The 19188-nt window shown below is 34.9% G+C and overlaps 1 protein-coding gene across 1 annotated transcript in view; it reads left to right on the forward strand.

Annotated features, from left to right (window-relative positions):
• LAMA2 (laminin subunit alpha 2) overlaps positions 1 to 19188 on the forward strand; it is a 601373-nt gene that overhangs the window by 189227 nt on the left and 392958 nt on the right. Inside the window, exon 4 of the mRNA XM_040627485.1 lies at positions 7215 to 7457. Within this exon, the coding sequence (XP_040483419.1) occupies positions 7215 to 7457 (243 nt within the window). The remainder of the gene's footprint in view (positions 1 to 7214; positions 7458 to 19188) is intronic.

Genomic DNA, 19188 nt, shown 5'->3' on the forward strand with positions numbered 1-19188 from the left:
GTGATGTTGAGCATCTTTTCAAGTGTCTGTTGGCCATCTGTATGTCTTTGGAAAAATGTCTATTCGGGTCTTCAGCCCATTTTTAATTGTGCTATTAGTAGTAGTAGTGTTGAATTTGGAAGTTCTTTATATATTTTGGATATTAATCCCTTATTGGATATGTCATTTACAAATATCTTCTCCCATTCAGTACGTTGCTTTTTTGTTTAGTTCATGATTTTCCTTGCTGACCAAAAGCTTTTTATTGTGGTGAAATCACAACTGTTTAATTTTGCCTTTCTTTTCCTTGCTCCGGGAGACATATCTAGAAAAATGTTTCTATAGCTGATGTCACAAATCACTACCTATGTTTTATTCTAGAAGTTTTATGGTTTCAGATTTAGGTTTTTAATCCATTTTTTTGTTTATTTTGTGAGTAGTATAAGAAAGTGGTTCAGTTTCATTCTTTTGCATGTAGCTGTCCAGTTTTCCCAGCACCATTTATTGAAGAGACTCTTTTCCCCATTGTATATGCTTGCCTCCTTTGTCCTAGATTAATTGACCATGTATGTGTGGGTTTATTTTGGGCTCTCTATTCTAATCTATTGATCTATGTATCTATTTTTGGGCTGTTACCATACTGTTTCAATTACTACAGCTTTGTAGTATATCTTGGTATCTGAGATTATGATACCTCCAGTTTTGTTCTTTCTCAAGATTACTTTGGCTCTGGGTCTTTTGTGTTCCAACAAAGTTTTAGGATTATTCGTTCTAATTCTATGAAAAATGCTGTTGATATTTTGATAGGGATTGCATTAAATCTGTAGATTGCTTTGGGTAGTATAGACATTTTAACAATATTTGTTCTTCTAATCCATGAACATAGAATAGCTTTACATTTGTTTTTGTCATCCTTTCATAGTAAATAACAGTATCCTGTATAACCGCAATTTTCTCCATGTTGCTTTTTTCATTTAATAATATATCCCTCCATGTAGTACTCTTACATCTCAGGTTTTCCTGGTTTTTCTTGCTTGTTAATTCTTCCAAATCAACTTTATGGTCAACTTGTCCAGTTCTAGGGAGAAAAGAAAAACTAATCTTTTTAATGAAAAAAATGCAGTTTCTTTACATTTATATATAAATTTAGTAAGAGCTGAAAAGTAAGTCTTGTTATTTTCCAGAGCTAAAAGTTGAGATTTTCCTTTTTGGAGAAAGAGGAACAGAAGTCCTTCAAATAATTTCCCATGAACTGTTTGGCATTGATTAAAACCCCTTTAAAAACCAATTTCAACATATAGTTGAACATTGTATCTTCAAAGGATTAGTTAGTCATTTAGTTAGATTATTGTTTCTTAGAAATTTGGAGTGGTAGTGTAATTCATTTTCAAATGTATAAATTTCATGTGAGTTTAATGTTAGTATAAAAAAGCCTGTTTCAGTTAAGGACACAGTGTTTCTGTTTCTGTCATGATGCAGGGAACACTTACCCCGAGTTGAAATCACACATTTGCTTACCTGTAACTCATTAAGTTGACACTCAGCAATTGTAATATACACTTGGTGGGAGGGTGAGTGGAATAAATAGGCTGTACAGGACAACTAAGTGACAATTACAAATCATTGTAGTATGTAAAATTACTGTAAATGAATTTGTCTGAAAGGAAGTATAAGCAGGCAAGGGGGCCATCCTTCTTGGACTTCACCACATTATTCTAGGCTTAATGAAGTTTGCGCAAATTTATATGAGGCATAAAACCCAGACAGTAATAATTGCTGGTATTTCTAGGTTAAATTTTTTTTTAAGTTTAGAACATCATTTAAAAGCTTTTATTGTTGAAATTTGATTTCAACAAGGTCTAGTAATAGTATTATCAAAATCTGTAGAATAATCTCTTCGGAGCATTTTTAAAATTATAATGAGCTACTTTTCTGTGATTGCCCAGAAATTTTTGCTGGGGAGTAAGAACTTGGTCACCCATGGTATGATGAGAGTGGATCTTTGAGTGAATATTATATTGTACTCAGATGTTTGATGAATTCCCTGCATTCAGCCCCACTTCTTCCCCTTGCTTCTGTTTAGACCAGCCTCTGTGAGGTTCTGCTGGTCTTCTCTAGGGCTACAGCAACTCTGAGTACTTACAGCCATGACCTCTGCTCTCCGTCATCAGCTAACTCTCATACACCTTCCAGAAAAAAGCTAAATGCTTCTCACCCTCTAATTTTTGCCCTTACTGGTTTCTATTTTATTTCTGTATTCTGAGGTCAAAGAGCAGATAATCACATGAACTGCATTCATCAACTCAAACAGCGACTTGTGTACCTATCTATAAAGCTTCTCAGATTATTCCAAAGGATACCAAGCCTGGAAACACCTGATTCCTAGAACCCTTTGTGGTTCTGACAATGTGTAGCTGTCATTGCTTCCTGAAAGCCAATATACCTGTATAGATATATGAGAGAATTTGACAAACTCATTAGTACAACTAAGACTACAGATGAGTTTTAAAAAAATATATTAGAATTGACATCACAGCATATAGAAATGTTAAAATCCATAACATTGGCAAGAGCAGGTGCTAGAATACGTGAAGACCTCCTCAAAATTAAGCAGTTTTGTTAGGTGAACAACTGTTTGCTGCAGGTAGTTCACAGACAGCAATGTCGGGAGAGAGGCAAAGCACCAACAGTGAGCAGATATTAGATGACCACATGTTCTCTTGAGACATTAGGAAAGAAAAAATGGAAAAGAGTAATTTAAATCAAGTCCTATGAGAAGGGTGAAGTGTCATCCTCTATAGAGAGGGACCTTTATTAATAATTTTTATGGATTTCATGGGGATCGGGCCTATAGAAAACCCAGATTCTATGGCCTTGTTACATCATTAAGGAGCCATACTTTGATCCAGCTCTCTTAACTGCACACCAGTGACACTCAAAAGTCTCGATAAAATTCACAAAATGCTGTACTCTTTGGTAGCATTTTCCTAGATCTGTGATTCTGCTGAACACAAAGCAACTGGGATACAGTAGATTCCTAAGAGTCATTGCAGAGACTATTCAGAATAAAAGTCCAGTCCTAATAATGCATGTGTTAGAAATTGGTTGCAGATGTCCGACTTATCCACATGGGTTATAAGTGAGCCAAGATATTCAGCCCAGGGCAGCATCTAGAATAGCCAGAGTTACTAGGTTGCCCACTTTAGACTGTGAGGTCTCCTCTTTCACCCCAGTGCTATTCTAATATCATCATCTCAGCCATGATGGTGAAAAGCATCGCTACATATGGTGGTCATACCTTACTTGTTAGTTTGGGACTGAAGGATTCTTCAGAAAGATTCTGTCCACCAATTCCACCCTATATGAGGTCAAGTTCTTAATACTCTGCACGTGATAAAAGGAACATTAATTTAATCCTGCACCAGTGAAGTAATTACATGATATTTTGCTAGGTGACATATGAATGGAATATGAAATAAAAAGTAGTTATCTTTGTTACAGTAAAATGTCAAACATTTGATATTATTTCAAAAGTTATTTGGATTTTTTTAAGGCACGAAGTTCGTAAAAAATGCCCATTGACAGGAAAAGAACGTTGGGCTATTGTGTGTTGCAATATCAGGTTTGTCGAAGCCTAGCTGTCATAGCATTTTTGCACTTCTTAGAATGAGGCATTTGCTGTCCTTGTTGCACAGCACAGATTAGGGTTTTGTTCATCTGGAAAAAAAGGTTTTATAATTACTGATTTTTGACGAGTCTTTATACTGAAGACACAAGACATAATTAATACAAGTAGCATAGGTACATTAGAGAATTATTCTATGAGGGTCATTAAAATTGTGTTGTACTTAGAACATCACTGTTAAAATTTTACACAGCATTCTCTGATGCCTTCAAAGAATACTTCTGTTCATTGTGTTTTTCAATAATGCTGTCTACCACATTTTTAAAAGTTTATTCAAAATACTACATGCCAGCTAATTTAATTAATTTTGCATGAAATGTGAAAGAATCCATAGAAAATAAATGAAAGAGGGATATTGTTTTGAAATGGGGCTCCTCTACTATTCTCTAAGGCAATGCCTGCTTTTCCATGTCACTTAATGCTGGCTGTTATATTGAATTATAGAAAGAATCTGTGGGGTTTCTAGTATAACTTTGTTTCATGGATTTCATCTATTATTTCAGAGCCAACACAGAAGTTCCGAAGTCATAAATCCACATTGTAGCTCAAAGAAAATTTGGCCTTTTCCTGTTTATGCTTGCTGATCTGCTTTCTAAACAAAGTTCTTTATCAGTTACCTCAATGTGTCTTTATTTTTATTATTGGGTACCTGTGATCCCTAATTATGCTTTGTTATTTCTCTTTTTGTTTTCTATTTAAAAAAATACCTTTGTACATTTTTTTTTTCCTGAATGGAAACATGTTAATTTAAATAATTTATATAGATTCTTTTCCCAAAGAACATGCAGTTTTGTTTTCATCATCTTATTATGTCTTCCATGGTTTTGATGTTGGAAAATAAACAATGTAAAACAAGGTAAAAGAGTTTAAGTAATTTTCTTAGCTCATAGAGACATATAATATGATGAACACCCAAGCAATGTATGTCTTGGTTCCTGCAAGTGAAAAAAAAATATGCTGGTGTTGACTGAGAATCAAGATATAACAGGAAAAAAAGTATTATGCTAATAGAAGTAACATTGTAGTATGTTGCAGTGATTCTGGTTATGCAACTAAATGTAATTAATATTGAATGCCCACTATTTCAAAAGAGTTATAATAAGGATTGTAACATCTTTAAAGATATAAAAACTATAGTCTCTGCCCTTTAGGAGCTCACAATTTAGTTACTTGTATTCTTTTTTTTTTTTTTTTTATCATTTTACAAACCTTGCCATGAATACTTCAGGATTACCAGAAATTGAAATCAGAGCTTTATGTTTATAGTAGAAAGAACTATCTTCGTACTGTATCAGATTAACCAATTGGTACGTTCCTCAGTGAATTTATTTATAAAAAAATTCCATGTGCATCAGTTGTTGAATATGGAGTGTCTAAGAGAAATATTCCTTATGAATAACAACAAAAGATGCAGAAACAACAAATGTTTTAGATAAGTATTGAGAGAGCGTGTTCTATCTTACTCCTAATCTTGTTCTTTCTCTGATAGAGAATTTGGCTTTAATTGTATTCATTTTATTTAATTGTCTTTATTTTAAAAAGTAACCTTATTAAAAACTAAGAGATTTATGCTAATACATTAATATAGCAGGATATTGGATGGAAAGTCAAATCTCTCCTCCTCCTCGACTCCTTATTCTCAAACCTCAGACGTAGTAATAGCTTCAACACGTACATGCATATTCTTCCCCAAAATATCAAAGCACATATACATGTACATAGGTATGTGTGTCTATTTACACTTATACTTACCTGTGTCCCTCTGTAAATATAAACTCATAGTATCTCTCACCTGGACTGATAGACAATAAAACAGAACCGTCAAAGCCCAGACAAATCAAAGCAGATGTCTTGGCTGTTCCTTGCTATGCTGAGATTAACAAGATGGTCTCAGGGGAGAAGAGGCATTTGGGAGGCTTGGGCAACAGTGATTTGCCAGCAAGTACAGAAGCTTATTTCAAAATTTTAATAGTTTTTCCACAACTCTGCCTAAAGGGCCAATACCAGCCCTACTTTCAATCATTTGATGACTCATGTTTCCCCTCACAGCATACCTGTGGCCATGTTCTCATAAGGACCTCTATAGCCCAGCATCAGAGCTATTTGTGTTGCCCCTCCCATACCAAATTTTCATATTTTTAAGTTTGGTCCCTCGGAGTTGACCATGCACACTGTACATGCATTCATGAAGGTCTCATGTCAAAATTATGAAGCTGTTGAAATTTGTTTCTAAAACATTCCTTTCACAATTCCCTCTGTTGTCCAGTGGGTCCTTTAGTCACATTTTAGTGGGTCCATCCTCCCACTTGCACCATTCCAGTGATTCTAATTACACAGAGCTTAGTGTTTTCAGGCTCCCCATATTTCACAGCATTTAGTAAACAAAAACATGTCATGTTGCTTTATTAGTAGTGTACATTTTATGTATCTCTTTACTACAATATATTTTCAACCCGTGGATGGTAGGACTGCAATTCAAAGTAGTTTATAGATAAAAACTTTCTACCCAGGGCATTGAATATAAGCGTCACTCAGTAATGTTTGTGCATTATTCGTTTGGACTACATTGGTTATGCACTATCACAAAACATCTAGAATGTTTGCTTTTTATGCCTTCATATTTTATGTAGATTTCAAAATAAAGGATTTTGCCACATTCCGCTCAATTGTCACTCTGTTGACATACAGTAACTTCATGTCTTTCTCTTTATTTTCCTTTTTTTTAAAGTACATGTTTACTTCTTGTACAGAAAGTATAATCACCGTTCACTTAATATGTTCCAGTTTCAATCAGTTGTCTGAAGGTCCTAGAACTTCTTCTCCATTATTTTCCATTTGGGGGTTGTAGAGTAATTGACATTTATTAAGTATTTACAAGTCCTTTGTCAGGTACTTTGCATACATTATCTCATTTAATTCAAGTTGTTGCTTCATACTGTACTTATTATGCCTAATTTGTAGAAAAGGAAGCTAATGTTGGAAAAATAAAATCATCTGTCCAAAGTCACATAAATGCTGAGACCACAATTTGAATACAGGACTGTGTCTCTAAAGCTCTGTGTTATTTTTTCTTTTCATAAAAGCACCTAATTCCACCTGCATTGTACTTTTCTGAGGATTAAGTGATATAAGTGAGTATATTTTCTAAACTCGCAAGCACTTATCCACACATGGAATTTCTAACTCATACTTTATACTTTCTAATACAGTAAGGTGAGTAAATTGGTGTGTAATGAATGCTTTAGGTGATCATGATTATAATGGAATTTTAAAAATCAGATGAAATGATGTCAATGATTTGTTAGAGAACTAAAATCTAATCTTAACCCATTTCCTTTAAAGCCATGGCTGTCAAGATGAAACATCTCGCTTTAGCAAAAGGTATTAAACATGAACATGTAACAGTAAAATCATTTCAGAGAACATAATAGGGTTATGGAATAAAATCTGAAATAAAATCTACTGTAGCATTAAGCTTTATATTTCCTAAAAAATGGTGAGAATACTTTGGAATTCAAAGTTGCACGTTGTTGTCGTCACTCTTCCCCAGGTGTTCCAGATTGCATATGTGATTGTGAAAGCAGCAAACTCCCCTCGGCCTGGAAACTGGATTTTGGAACGCTCACTTGATAATGTTGAATACAAGCCCTGGCAGTATCATGCTGTGACAGACACCGAGTGTCTAACTCTCTACAATATTTATCCCCGTACTGGACCGCCATCCTATGCCAAAGATGATGAAGTCATCTGCACTTCCTTTTATTCCAAAATACACCCCTTGGAAAATGGAGAGGTAAGAGGGGACAACTTACCATAAGTACATTTAAGTAGGCCTGTCAGGAAGATGTGAATATATCAGTAATTAATGTCAGGGAGATTTTAAAATAGGATTTAGCATAAGTACATTTAAATGAGTTATTAAATAAAAAGGAAAAACCCAAGGTGATTAGAATTTTAACTACCTTCATCCAGTATGTGTCTCCCAAACCCAATAAAGATCAGAAAAGCAGAAATAGGTTTAAGTCAGAAAGTCAATGATTAATTTCACAGAAAGAGACTTTTTTGACAATGAGATTGCTAACAATTGGAGAAAGACTGAGATCTTCACAGAAGCCTTAGATCTGAGTGTACTCTGGTCTCAAGATGGGGGCAAAAGAGATGAAATTTAGGGAGAAATATAGTTGATATAAAGGACCTAAATAACAGGGAATTCTGCTGGGTTTTGCATGTTTTTCAGTTCTTACCACGGAGGACTGGAGTTGGGTTTTTGGTTGGTTGTTTGTGGTCAGGCTTCTTACATGCTTTATTCAACAGTGTTCAGCTTCTCTGTGGCGTCTCTTACCTTTCAGTTTTTACATTTATTCAAACCATGGCTTCACCTGTTACCATCTGTGTGATCTTGAGCCAGTGACTGAAATTCTCTGTGCTTTGGTTTCATCCCGCATAAATTGGGGAAAATAATAATAGCTCTTATTTCATATGATCATTAAGAAAATTAAATGAGTTATTATATTTGAAGCAGGACGACAGTGCTGACAGACCAATACTAAATGTTCTATAAGCATTAACTATTTTTATAGTTAAATAAATAATAATAGTAATAATAATAACCATCATTGTTAGTAGTAGTAGGAGTCAGTACTTTTCTCAAATCCCAAACCTTGACTTAGTGATTCTCTTGGATTCTCCAGTATTTCCCTAATCTGTCTCCCTTCAGTGGGTGTGGCCTGACTACTTGAGTCCTACCTGCTATAACACCTCAACTTATACTCAAATCTGATAGTCACTCCTCATGCGTCCACACGCCTGAAGCTAGTATCATTTTTTATATTCACATTTTCAGTAAACCCATATTCATATTCTATCAGACCCACCTCAGCCAGTTGAAGGTTATCTTTTTAAACACTTGTCAGGAAAGTTAGATTTTTGACACAAATGATCACTCCCTTTTGGCACTATTATTCTATGACTGTATACTAGTGCCTCACTGTATTTCAAATTCCATGTTCAAAAATATCAGTTTTGGGGAAGAAAAATTCCAAACGGTGCTCTCAGCAGAGATTTCAATCTGCCAAATGACAAGGAGTCAAATGCGATGAGTCAAACAGCTGTTCAACCTGCTTTGTGCCCAGAGGCATCCAATTCCCGGCCAGATTGGCCTGAGGATATGGGAGTAGGGAGGGAACGTAGAGATAATATATTTGAGTTGAATTTTTATTATTTTTTTCCTGGATCTAGTATTTACCAGAACTAATAATTATCTAATATTTATAAAGCTATATTTTACCTTGAAAAAGTGGTCCAATTCAGAAATTGGTTGAACGATATAAAATGTGCCTACATAGATATGTAACCTACAGGTTTACATGCATAGTCCCAAAAGATGATCTCCCTACATTGATGGTGGTTCTCCATCCTTTAGACCGTGTCAGTCTGCCAACATGGAACATATATGCTGTTTGTTCACTTAGCTGGCTGTATTGTTTTCACTCCTAGACACTCACTAAAAACTACTCGTTGATGGTGGCTATTAGGAAAAATTTACTCAAATTTCTCTATGGCATTTAAGTCTATTTCTTTCTCATAGGAAAGTGGATGTTAAGAAAAGAAAGTAATTCAAAATATTTGAAATATAATGGTAGTATTTAAGAGTAAGAATTAAATTCAGACCTCTCCTAAAATACCTGTCTCAATATATATAGCTTACTCTGTGAAACATGGTGCTTTTTGGAATAAACAGATACAGGGAAGGTAGGTGAGATATATTCTCCAAGACTTCCAGCTCACTGGTAACAAAACTAAGATAAGAATCCATGTATCCAGGTCCCCTGGCCTCCAGATTGAGGTTTCTTTCATACTCCAGTAAAGATTGGAAGTTGATTTTTTTCTTTTTTTTAAAGTTGGTAATTGATAAACTCAAGAGTTCAGAGAAGACAGATGTTGGATCCAGTACGAGTAGAAAGAGTCCTAATTCTGAGGTGTTGCAATATAGAAGAATGTACGTGAGATTAGAAGTCTCAGTTCTGGTCTTGCTTCTCGTTTTTGTGGGCTCTTTGGTTGGTCACTTAATCTTTCTGAGATTGAATTTCTTTTTGGATGCCAGCTGAAATATAATTATTAGTGCTATGATCAAGACTTTGCAGAGAAATGAAGTCATACTCAAATAAGAAAAACAAACATATAAACCAGTAATTGGTTTATATGTGGTTTATATATATAAAAAATAATATAAATCCTACAACAGAAATGTTTACAGAGAGTGACAGATTCCCCTAGGTGAGCCAAAGGAGCTGCACTGAGAAGATCACTTCTCAGAATACAAGTAAACCAGAAACAACTCTTGATATCTCACAATTTCAAGGCCAATATGCAAATTTATTTCCAAAATGGGATATGGGTTAAACAAGACATATAACAGAATTTACCTCCAATGTTGATGGATATTTTTATTAGGTATAGAATTGTAAGGTTGCAGCTTTTTTTCTTTTGGCACATTTGGTTGTCTTCTGGTTTCCATTGTTAATATAGAAAAGTTAGCTTTTGAATAATTATCTATTGTCTATCTGTTTTCTTTAAATATTTTTCTTTGTTTTTGTTTTTCAGTAATTTTACTATGATGTCCCAGATCTGCTCTCCCCAATAAAATAGTCACTAACCATATGAGGTTATTTAATTTAGATTTCATTAACTCAAATAGAATGAAAATTCAGGTCCTCAGTTACACAGCCACATATCAGGTGCTCAATAGCCTGATGTGACTAGCAAATACCACATTTAATTATGCAGAATACAACTTTTCCATTGTTGTACAAAGTTTTGAGCAACATTACTATAGATAATACCTTTTTAATACCTGCATTAAGATTTATTTGGTTGATATATTTGCAGTTACATCTTTCATCAGTTCAGTAAATAATTCAACCATTAACTTTCCAAATACTGTTCTTTTCCTCAATCTCTTCTATAAAAATCTACTATAAAAGTTAATAATTTGGAACTTCTCACTGTTTATCTTACACTCTCTTTTGTATACACTCATCTTTTTGGCCTTTGTTCTTCATTTTAGATATTTTCTTCTGGCTTACTTCCAGTTCACTAATTCTTTTTTTAGCTATGTAAAACCTGCTATTAAAACTGTTCATGGGATTCTTAATTTCATTTATTACATTTTTCAGTTCTAGAATTTATCTTTGTTTCTTTTTTTTTTTTTTTTTTTTTTAGATTTTTATTTACTTATTTATTTGACAGAGAGAGGCAGTGAGAGAGGGAACACAAGCAGGGAGGGTGGGAGAGGGAGGAGCAGGCCGAGCAGGGAGCCCAATACAGGGCTCGATCCCAGGATCCTGGGCCAAAGGCAGATGCTCAATGACTGAGCCACCCAGGCACCCCATAGAATTTGTCTTTGTTTCATTTTCAAATAGTTTAGCATCAGTTTTATATTGAAATGTTACATATTTATATATATTTAACAAGATTATATTTACACTTTTAGTATTCTATCTTTATCTCATTGAGCATAAAGTAATAATTATTTAAGAGCTTTTGTTTGATAATTCTAATATCCGGCCTCTGTAGATATATGTTATCTGAGCTGCAGGTTCTTTTTTATGATGTCTTATACACTCATGTTTCTGATTATTTTTGCATAAAAGAAGTTATATTTTAAAATGTGTATGTAGAAATAACTTGAGGCCTAAGATATTGTGAGGATTTTCTGATGCTTCTGCCAGGCAATGGCAATATAGATGATCTTAGTAAATATCAAATGATTTCACTCATATGTGGAATTTAAGAAACAAAACAGATGAACATAGGGAAAGGGAAGGAAAAATAAGATGAAATCAGAGAGGGAGACAAACCATAGGCACTCTTAACTGTACGAAACAAACTGAGGGTTGCTGGAGGGGAGGTGGTAGGGGGATGGGGTAACTGGGTGATGGGCTTTAAGGAGGGCGCTTGATGTACCGAACACTGGGTGTTATATGCAACTGATGAACACTAAATTCTACTTCTGAAACGAATACACTATATGTTAATTAAATTGAATTTAAATAAAAATTAAAAAAAAATAATTTTGGGGAGTAAAATTTCTGGGACCTAGATGACTCAAAGCTGTGCTGTAACCCAGTAACAGCTGCTTTAATTCCAGTTTACTTTAGGCTTCCTGTTTTTGGAGTCTAAACCAAAGTATGTGGGATTTACCAAAGTCCCACCCATACAAATCATGTCTTCCTAGTACACTGAGGCCATCAAAGCACTGCTTATTCTCTGAGCCATATCTTCTGGACAGGGAAATGCCCATCAGACAGAAGCTGTCACATCTCTTTAGACATCTTTCTTCTTGATATTGAGAAGGTGATTTTCTACCCTCTTGATAACTCTCTGATGGCTTTAAGTAAATGTTTTGACATTTTTCTGCACTTGGTCTAGTTGTTATCATTGAGTGTATTAATACTAGTTATAGAATCTACTATAAAAAGAAACATAGTCTCATATGCATTTTTTAAAAATTATTTTGAAATCATTTTAGATGTATGTAAATGTAAGAAGAGTATAGAGAATCCCTACGTTCATTTTACCCAGCTTCACTCATGTTAATTCCTTACAAGCTACCATGTATCTCTCAAAACTAAGAAATGAACATTGGTACATTACTTTGATATTGATATACTGGTGCATGATTTCATTCATGTTATCATTAATGTCTTTTTTGTTTTATGGGATCCAATTTGGGATATCTAATTGCAATTAGTCATTGTGTCTTCTTAGTCTCCTCTAATTTATGAAAATTTCCTAATCTTCCCTTATTTTTCCCAATCACTTTTAACAGCATCGGTCAAGTGTTTTGTGGCATATTATTCATTTTACATTCTCTGATGTTTTCTCATGATTAAACTGGGCTTCTGGGTTTTGGGGAAGAACACCACAGAGGTGAAACAGCTTTTTCACTGCATCACTCCTCTTTCTTTGTACGTGCACATTTTGTCTATTTCCTTTTTTCCTTCTTATTGGCTTATAAGTCTTATAGTTTTTTTGTTTGTTTGTTTGTTTGTTTTTAAGAGAGAGAGAGAAAGGCAGGGAGGGGCAAAGGGAGACAGAGAATCTTAAGCAGGCTCCATGACCAGCGAGGGGACTGATGCAGGGCTCAGTCTCAGGACCTTGAGGTCATGACCTGAGCCAAAATCAAGAGTCGGATGCTTAACCAACTGAGCCACACAGGCGCCCCAGTCTTATTGTGCTTCTAGGTAGATTTTTATTTTGGACAACAGTGTCTAAATATTCACTATGACTTAAAATATATATTTTTGACTAAGCATTGATGATCATTTGCTTCCAGTCCTTCACAATATACTTAAATATAAATTTAAGTTAGAGAATAAGAGAAATAAGAACAAAGTATTTTTAAGGCCCACCCATGAAACAAGGCATTATAAAATAAACATGTCTCAATTTTAATATACTAATTAAGCAATACTGTTTATATTATAGGTATAGAATATTTATACAAAGTAGTCTTCTGTGATTAATATCAAATCTATGGAGTTTAAGGTTTATTACATTGTTACTTGTCTGGAGAATTTTGGGGACATGTCAAAATGTTTAGAACATTCTAGAATATTATACTTTAGATGAAAAGTGCATCATTTTAGACCTGAAAGTTACCTTAGGTAGATTCCTCATTGGTCTATTCAAATCCTTTAATAATATCCTTCAATATTATAGCCCTCAACTTCAGCTTCTTCTGTATCCAAACTTCAATACTGCCCTTTGTCCATGTCGTTATTAGAAGCCATTTGGCTTTTCCTTCTGGTCTCTTGAATTTTAACAGATTCATCTCTGTTTATTTCTTCTACTTTATTTGTTGATCCAGCCACCCCCACTCTTTTCCCTCCAGTCTCTGGCTTGGCCCCTTCTCTGCCTTCCACCTCACATTTCCTGAAAGAGATCAACAAATGTTGATCCTGTGGATTCACCAGAAGGATACTTTAGGGCACATATCAGTCCCCTAGACAACTAGATTCAACTACTTCCAAGAAAGAGATTAGTCCTGCAGTCTAGCATCCTGGGCTTACACCCAGAGGGAGAAGAGTTCACTCTGAGCTATTAGATGATCAAGTCTCAGCACCTGGCAAAAGAGAGATAATGGAGGACAATGGAGGCATAATAATTTGACCCAGTATGTTGTTACCCAAGCTGTAAACAGAAGGCTTTGAGCAAAAGCCTTCAAGGATTTTCATTTTAGAAAAGTTGTGTATCTGTAATGCCAGGAGAGGGCTTAGCAGGCAACATGCCTTGCCTTGCTTTGAGAGAATGATCCTGAGCTCCCTAATAAGAGTTGTAGGGTATGAAGCAACAGACTCCAGAGGCCCTCCTTACTTTGATGCCAGTCAAAGAGGAAAGCTTTGGTGGGAACAGCTCCATAGATATACCTCTTCGGGAGTGCAACAGAGAGTCAATTCCATCAAGAGCTACTATCAGCTCAAGTGCTGTCTCTGATGGAAGCATTTGCCCCAAGATGCTTTTGAGACTTGCTAATAAGAACTGCTACTTAGAGACACCACTGAAGACCATGCTTGCAGCTCTGGTTCCTCCCAAGCTTAGCTTTACTTGGACATCATCGCTGGGGGCATTTGAAAGAGCTATTTCTGAGTTCAAGGCTTATAATTCAGTAGATTTCGGAAGGGTTTAGGAAGCTGTAGGTATATTTTAAACAAGCAGTCCTGGTGATTTTGATGTCCTTCCTCCTTATTGTTCAGATATTTCCAGCCTTCTCAAACCCTGGAGAAGAACTGATCATCAGTGATTTAAGGAAAGAGTATCATTCATTCTAGCTACAATACTTCTAACTAAAGGACTTATGTTTTCTGTCAGGAAACATGATTGACATTGGCGGACTGAATCTCTGGGTGGGTTTGAGTTGAGTAAATGAAATTTGAGCTATAGCTAGGTTATAGATGGCTGAAGAGGTGGCTGAAAGAGAATCACATTACTAGTGACTGACAAGGATGCGGACATATAGCTGGCACTACTTTAGGAGTCCTAAAATCATCATAAATGTTTTTCCTTTATATGAGATTCTCCCCTTTCTCTGTCTGGGATTATCCCTTTTAATTTCTTTGGGTTGTCAGTAGACTGCTAACTAAATATGCATGGTTACCATAGTAATTTTTGCTTAAATTTCCTCATACAGAGGAAAAGTTACTTACATATGATTTCCTCTCCTTACCACTCTTCTGGACTGCAACTCAAATGGAACTTAGATTCACTTTGATTCTGCTTTTGAAACATGGCAGGCTTGTATAAAAATCCCTGAGAAACCATCATTAATTCTTGAAGACACTTTTTTTCCCCTGTAAACTATATGTAGAGCTTTGATATAATTTTGATTTCCTATGTGACAGAATTTTATATACACAGAATATTTTTCTTCCTCTTTTCATCACCTGACATTGTGGTGATTCTTAGAACTGCAAATACTGGAGAATGAAGAAATGAACCCAACCTTGTATTTAAAACTGTTTCTGAGATCTTTCTTTGGTGTAATGTTGAGGATGTAGCATGATTGCATGACTCAGTTTGTGTGGAAATGAGGAACGAGCCTTTCACAGTTATCCTTGAAGTCGTTCCTTTATGGAAAAGCATCCAGGTATCACTAATTTGTTATGAATAGAAATTTAGGGAAATGCTTATTTAGGGTTTCAGACTTCCTTTCTCTAAAAATAATTCTTGTATTGACCAACATGGTGGCAGTTAGTACTTTGAACAACAATATGAGAAAGTACCTCGTTACAGTGAGGTTTACCTGGCATCCTCCAAAACAGCAAGTTTCAACTCTAGTTAGAACACACAGAGCACTTGAAAAATTTTGGAATTACACACATAAAAATCATAATTCATTTAAAAGACAGACCTTTGTGAGAAAGATAAAATTAAGAGGATTGTGTTCTTCCTTTCTGCTGATCAGTTTATAGTTTTCCCCTAACAATATTGTGCTTAGAAAGTATCAGTAAATCCTTGTCAAATTAATACAGTATTATTGAAAAATCATGAAGGCCAGAGAAAGTAAGCAAGAGTGGAATCTTGAGGAGGAAGCACCAATACTTAGGGGCTGGTTATCTCAGTGTTATAGAAGAGAATCTACCAACATTTATTAAAATGAATAAAAAGAAGAAACTTAGGCTTCTGTTAAGCTAGGTAAGGTAGTACAGGGTTGTAGGAGAAGGCTTGAAAGTACAACTTGCTGTTTTTTAGGTGCTCACTGGATTCGATTTTTAGATAGAGCCTTGCCATTGATTAAACATGGAGTTTGGACGGATGAGTAAACTGTCCAATGTGTGTCCCGGCCAGTTCATCTGACTATAATGAAGATCAAAGTAGGACGTTTATAGTACTGCCTCCTTGTCTGCATAATATGATTCCAAGTTCTCTAGTTCAACAGTTATCATTGGCTTAAGCTCACCCCTAGTTGCAGTGTGATTGAGCTGGCTTAGCCTGAATTGAGACCAGGGTGCATGCAAGTGGCAGAGCCATGCTGTGCTGTTTCGTATGGTCAGCACTGGGGTAGGGGGACGGTGACTAAACAGGAATGAAAGAATAAGCAATGCAAAAAAAAAAAAATGAGCTTGCTGGAGTTTAAAGAGACAGAAAAAATAGATGAAGGTCTCAAATGCTGACATGGGTTAGTCCGGGGCCTGGAAGATTATAATAATGATAGCTAACATTTATCACACACTTGTTTTATGGCAGGCACTACTCCAAGGGTTTACAAATAGAAGCTCACATGGACTAATACTTGTCTTATTTCATAGTTGAGGGAAATATGGTATAGAGAGGTCAAATAACTTGCCCAGCGTACCAAGCTAGTAATTTTTGGAGCTGTGATTTGAATCCAGTGTGTCCTCTGAGTACCAGAAAGGCACAAGAACAAAAGTTTTCTTCTGTGTCTGGGTTTTCTTGGCAAATCTGCTGGGCACTGCAAACCCATGAGGCCTCACCACCCAGCAGAACTTGCTTCTCTCTGCATGAGATTGCACAGACCTGGGACTGGGCTGCTGCTTTGTTTTTAACTTAGAGGGATTTAATCTTTTAATGTTTTATGTTATGAAAAAAATTCTTTTTTTCTTTTTGATAGTAACTTACTTTAAAAATACAGAGTAGATTTTTTTAAAAAATCTGAATTCTTTGTTTTGTAATCTTTTTGTTTATCTTGCTTATTTTACCTTTTTAATGATTTTTAATTTCTAGTTTTAAGAGTTTTATCTTGGTATATTTATATTTATCATATATTGTGTTTCTTTTTTAACTTCAGTAAAATTTCTTTTATATTGTCTCTTATACACACACATACACACATACACGCACACTGTTAATTTTAATTATTGTTTTTAGAATTTGATGGCTTCCAATTGTATTATAAGCTTGTCAGAATTTTTTTCTTGTCTTTCAGATTTTTTTAAAATCTGTCTTTTATAACTCAAGTAACTTTTTCATATAATTTCATCAGTTTTATTGTAGCTTATATTTTAAAGTATTTTACATTATTTTTGATTATTTTATTTTGAGCTTATTTTGTACTTTTGTTATTAAATGCTATTCTGTATGTCTTGTGTTTAGTTGTTTTGGTTCATTGTATTCAACAGGGTTTTAAATAACTTTGAAGAGATTCATTTCACCAGAGTATAGACAGTTATATCAAATATTACATTTGGCAGAAAGACAGCAATTCCCCATCTTATAGGTAATTGTATTAAAAATATCAAGTAAAGGACCAGGTGAATGATTTTTTTGTTGTTATTCATCAAAACTCTTAAGATTTGTGTTTTACTTTGGCTCATGTTAACTCTTTAAAATTGTTACTGTTATTATCAATTAGGTAAAATCTTGTCTGGACTGAATTGACATTATTTATCCCATTGTTAGAAAAAACAGTCACCTATACCCCTAAATTAACTAGTCTCAGTCTTTTGGACATTTCAAAATGTTTATGGTTTTGATCAGAATAAATTTCTGACTTTCTTTTTTAGACGAGTGGTATTTTTTGTATGAAAGACAGTATTTTCATACACCCCACTTTTGGTCAGTGCCAAAATCACTGTATGTAAGGAAATTTGCAAAGGATAGAATAAGATTTAATATTATATAGAATTTTTAGCTTATACGTCCACTAATTCTTTCTTCCATATAAATATTATGGGGACGTAAGTGCATAAGAATTATGGTAGCACCTTATAGAAGAATTTCAGAAAAGCTGGGTAAACCAAGTTCCACTTGTTATATTAATTGCAACTTGTCATAGAAAACACCTATGTTAAAGTTCTCTGGGCTGAGAATTATATATTGTTGTCAGTTATTTGGGTCTCAATTCTAAAGCATATGGAGATTACAAAATTATGAAGTAGGAATAATATTTATTGTGTACAGAAAGAGAGAAAAATAACTATTAAATATGCTGGACTATATAAGCAGCAATTGAGACCACTGAAACTCATCTGTGGCTTTTAAAATCAAGAGTGAAGTCCTGAGCAAATATTCTGTGATGAAATAGCAGGTCATGCTCGATGTGATGATGTCTTATCATTTTTAATTTTAACATCGCCAAAGTAGGGGCTAAGCCTTTCAGTTAAAATGTAACCTCCACAGAGAGGAAGAGGATTAGTGGGTTAACTGTTGTTATTGTTATAGACAATGTTGGCCGTAATAATTTTGCATATGGTACTTCATTGATTACAAAGCACGTGTCATACCCTCTGCCATCTCACCTTCACCAAAGCCTTGAGGGCACTTGAAGCCAAAGTATTTTTTATTCTCCTTTTGCAGATGGAGGTTAAATAACTTGTTTATGGTAACACAGTGGTAAATGTTCAACATTAATCTCTGGTCTAGGTCCAGTTGAAATCTTCTGATGGCAAATCTCATAATCATTTCATTTCCTAAACTGAACCCTTGGGTCCAATAAGCCATCTTCTAAATATGTATTGGCCATTGGTCACAAGGGCTGTGTGACACTGTGGATTATTAAGTGCCATCTACCATCTTTACAGAGAAGAACCTGAGGGTATATCAGAAAATCAGTCTCACATGGGAAAGATAATGTGCTATTATCTTTATTGCAGAAGTATACTTGAAAATACAACGAAGGATCTTGAAGCTAATAGAATAAGCTCCCAATCCCTAGGGAAACTATTTCTACACTAGAGCCATCATCAAAAGTCCTTGAGACAAGTAACCCAGGAGAGGAATGGTTATCATTGCACTTTACAAGCGAACTTAAAAAGATATCAGGAGCTGCTTTACCAGGCCCCCTGCTATGAAATAAAAACCGGAGAAAAATCTACTACAAAGCATTCTAGCCCAAGGATGTGTACTATTTTGTACCGTGGCAGACTGACTGCAGCCAAATATGTATTTTCATTGGAAATATGTAAATGAATAACTTTGCTGAATTCTGCTACCTGCGAATCACAGAAGACATACAATTTAAATTCTAATCATGGGTAGCAAAAGTCCTATGATACTCATTTTGC

The sequence above is a fragment of the Ursus maritimus genome, unplaced genomic scaffold (genome assembly GCF_017311325.1).
Source record: "Ursus maritimus isolate PB19 unplaced genomic scaffold, ASM1731132v1 scaffold_13, whole genome shotgun sequence".
NCBI classification, from domain to species: Eukaryota; Metazoa; Chordata; class Mammalia; order Carnivora; family Ursidae; genus Ursus; species Ursus maritimus.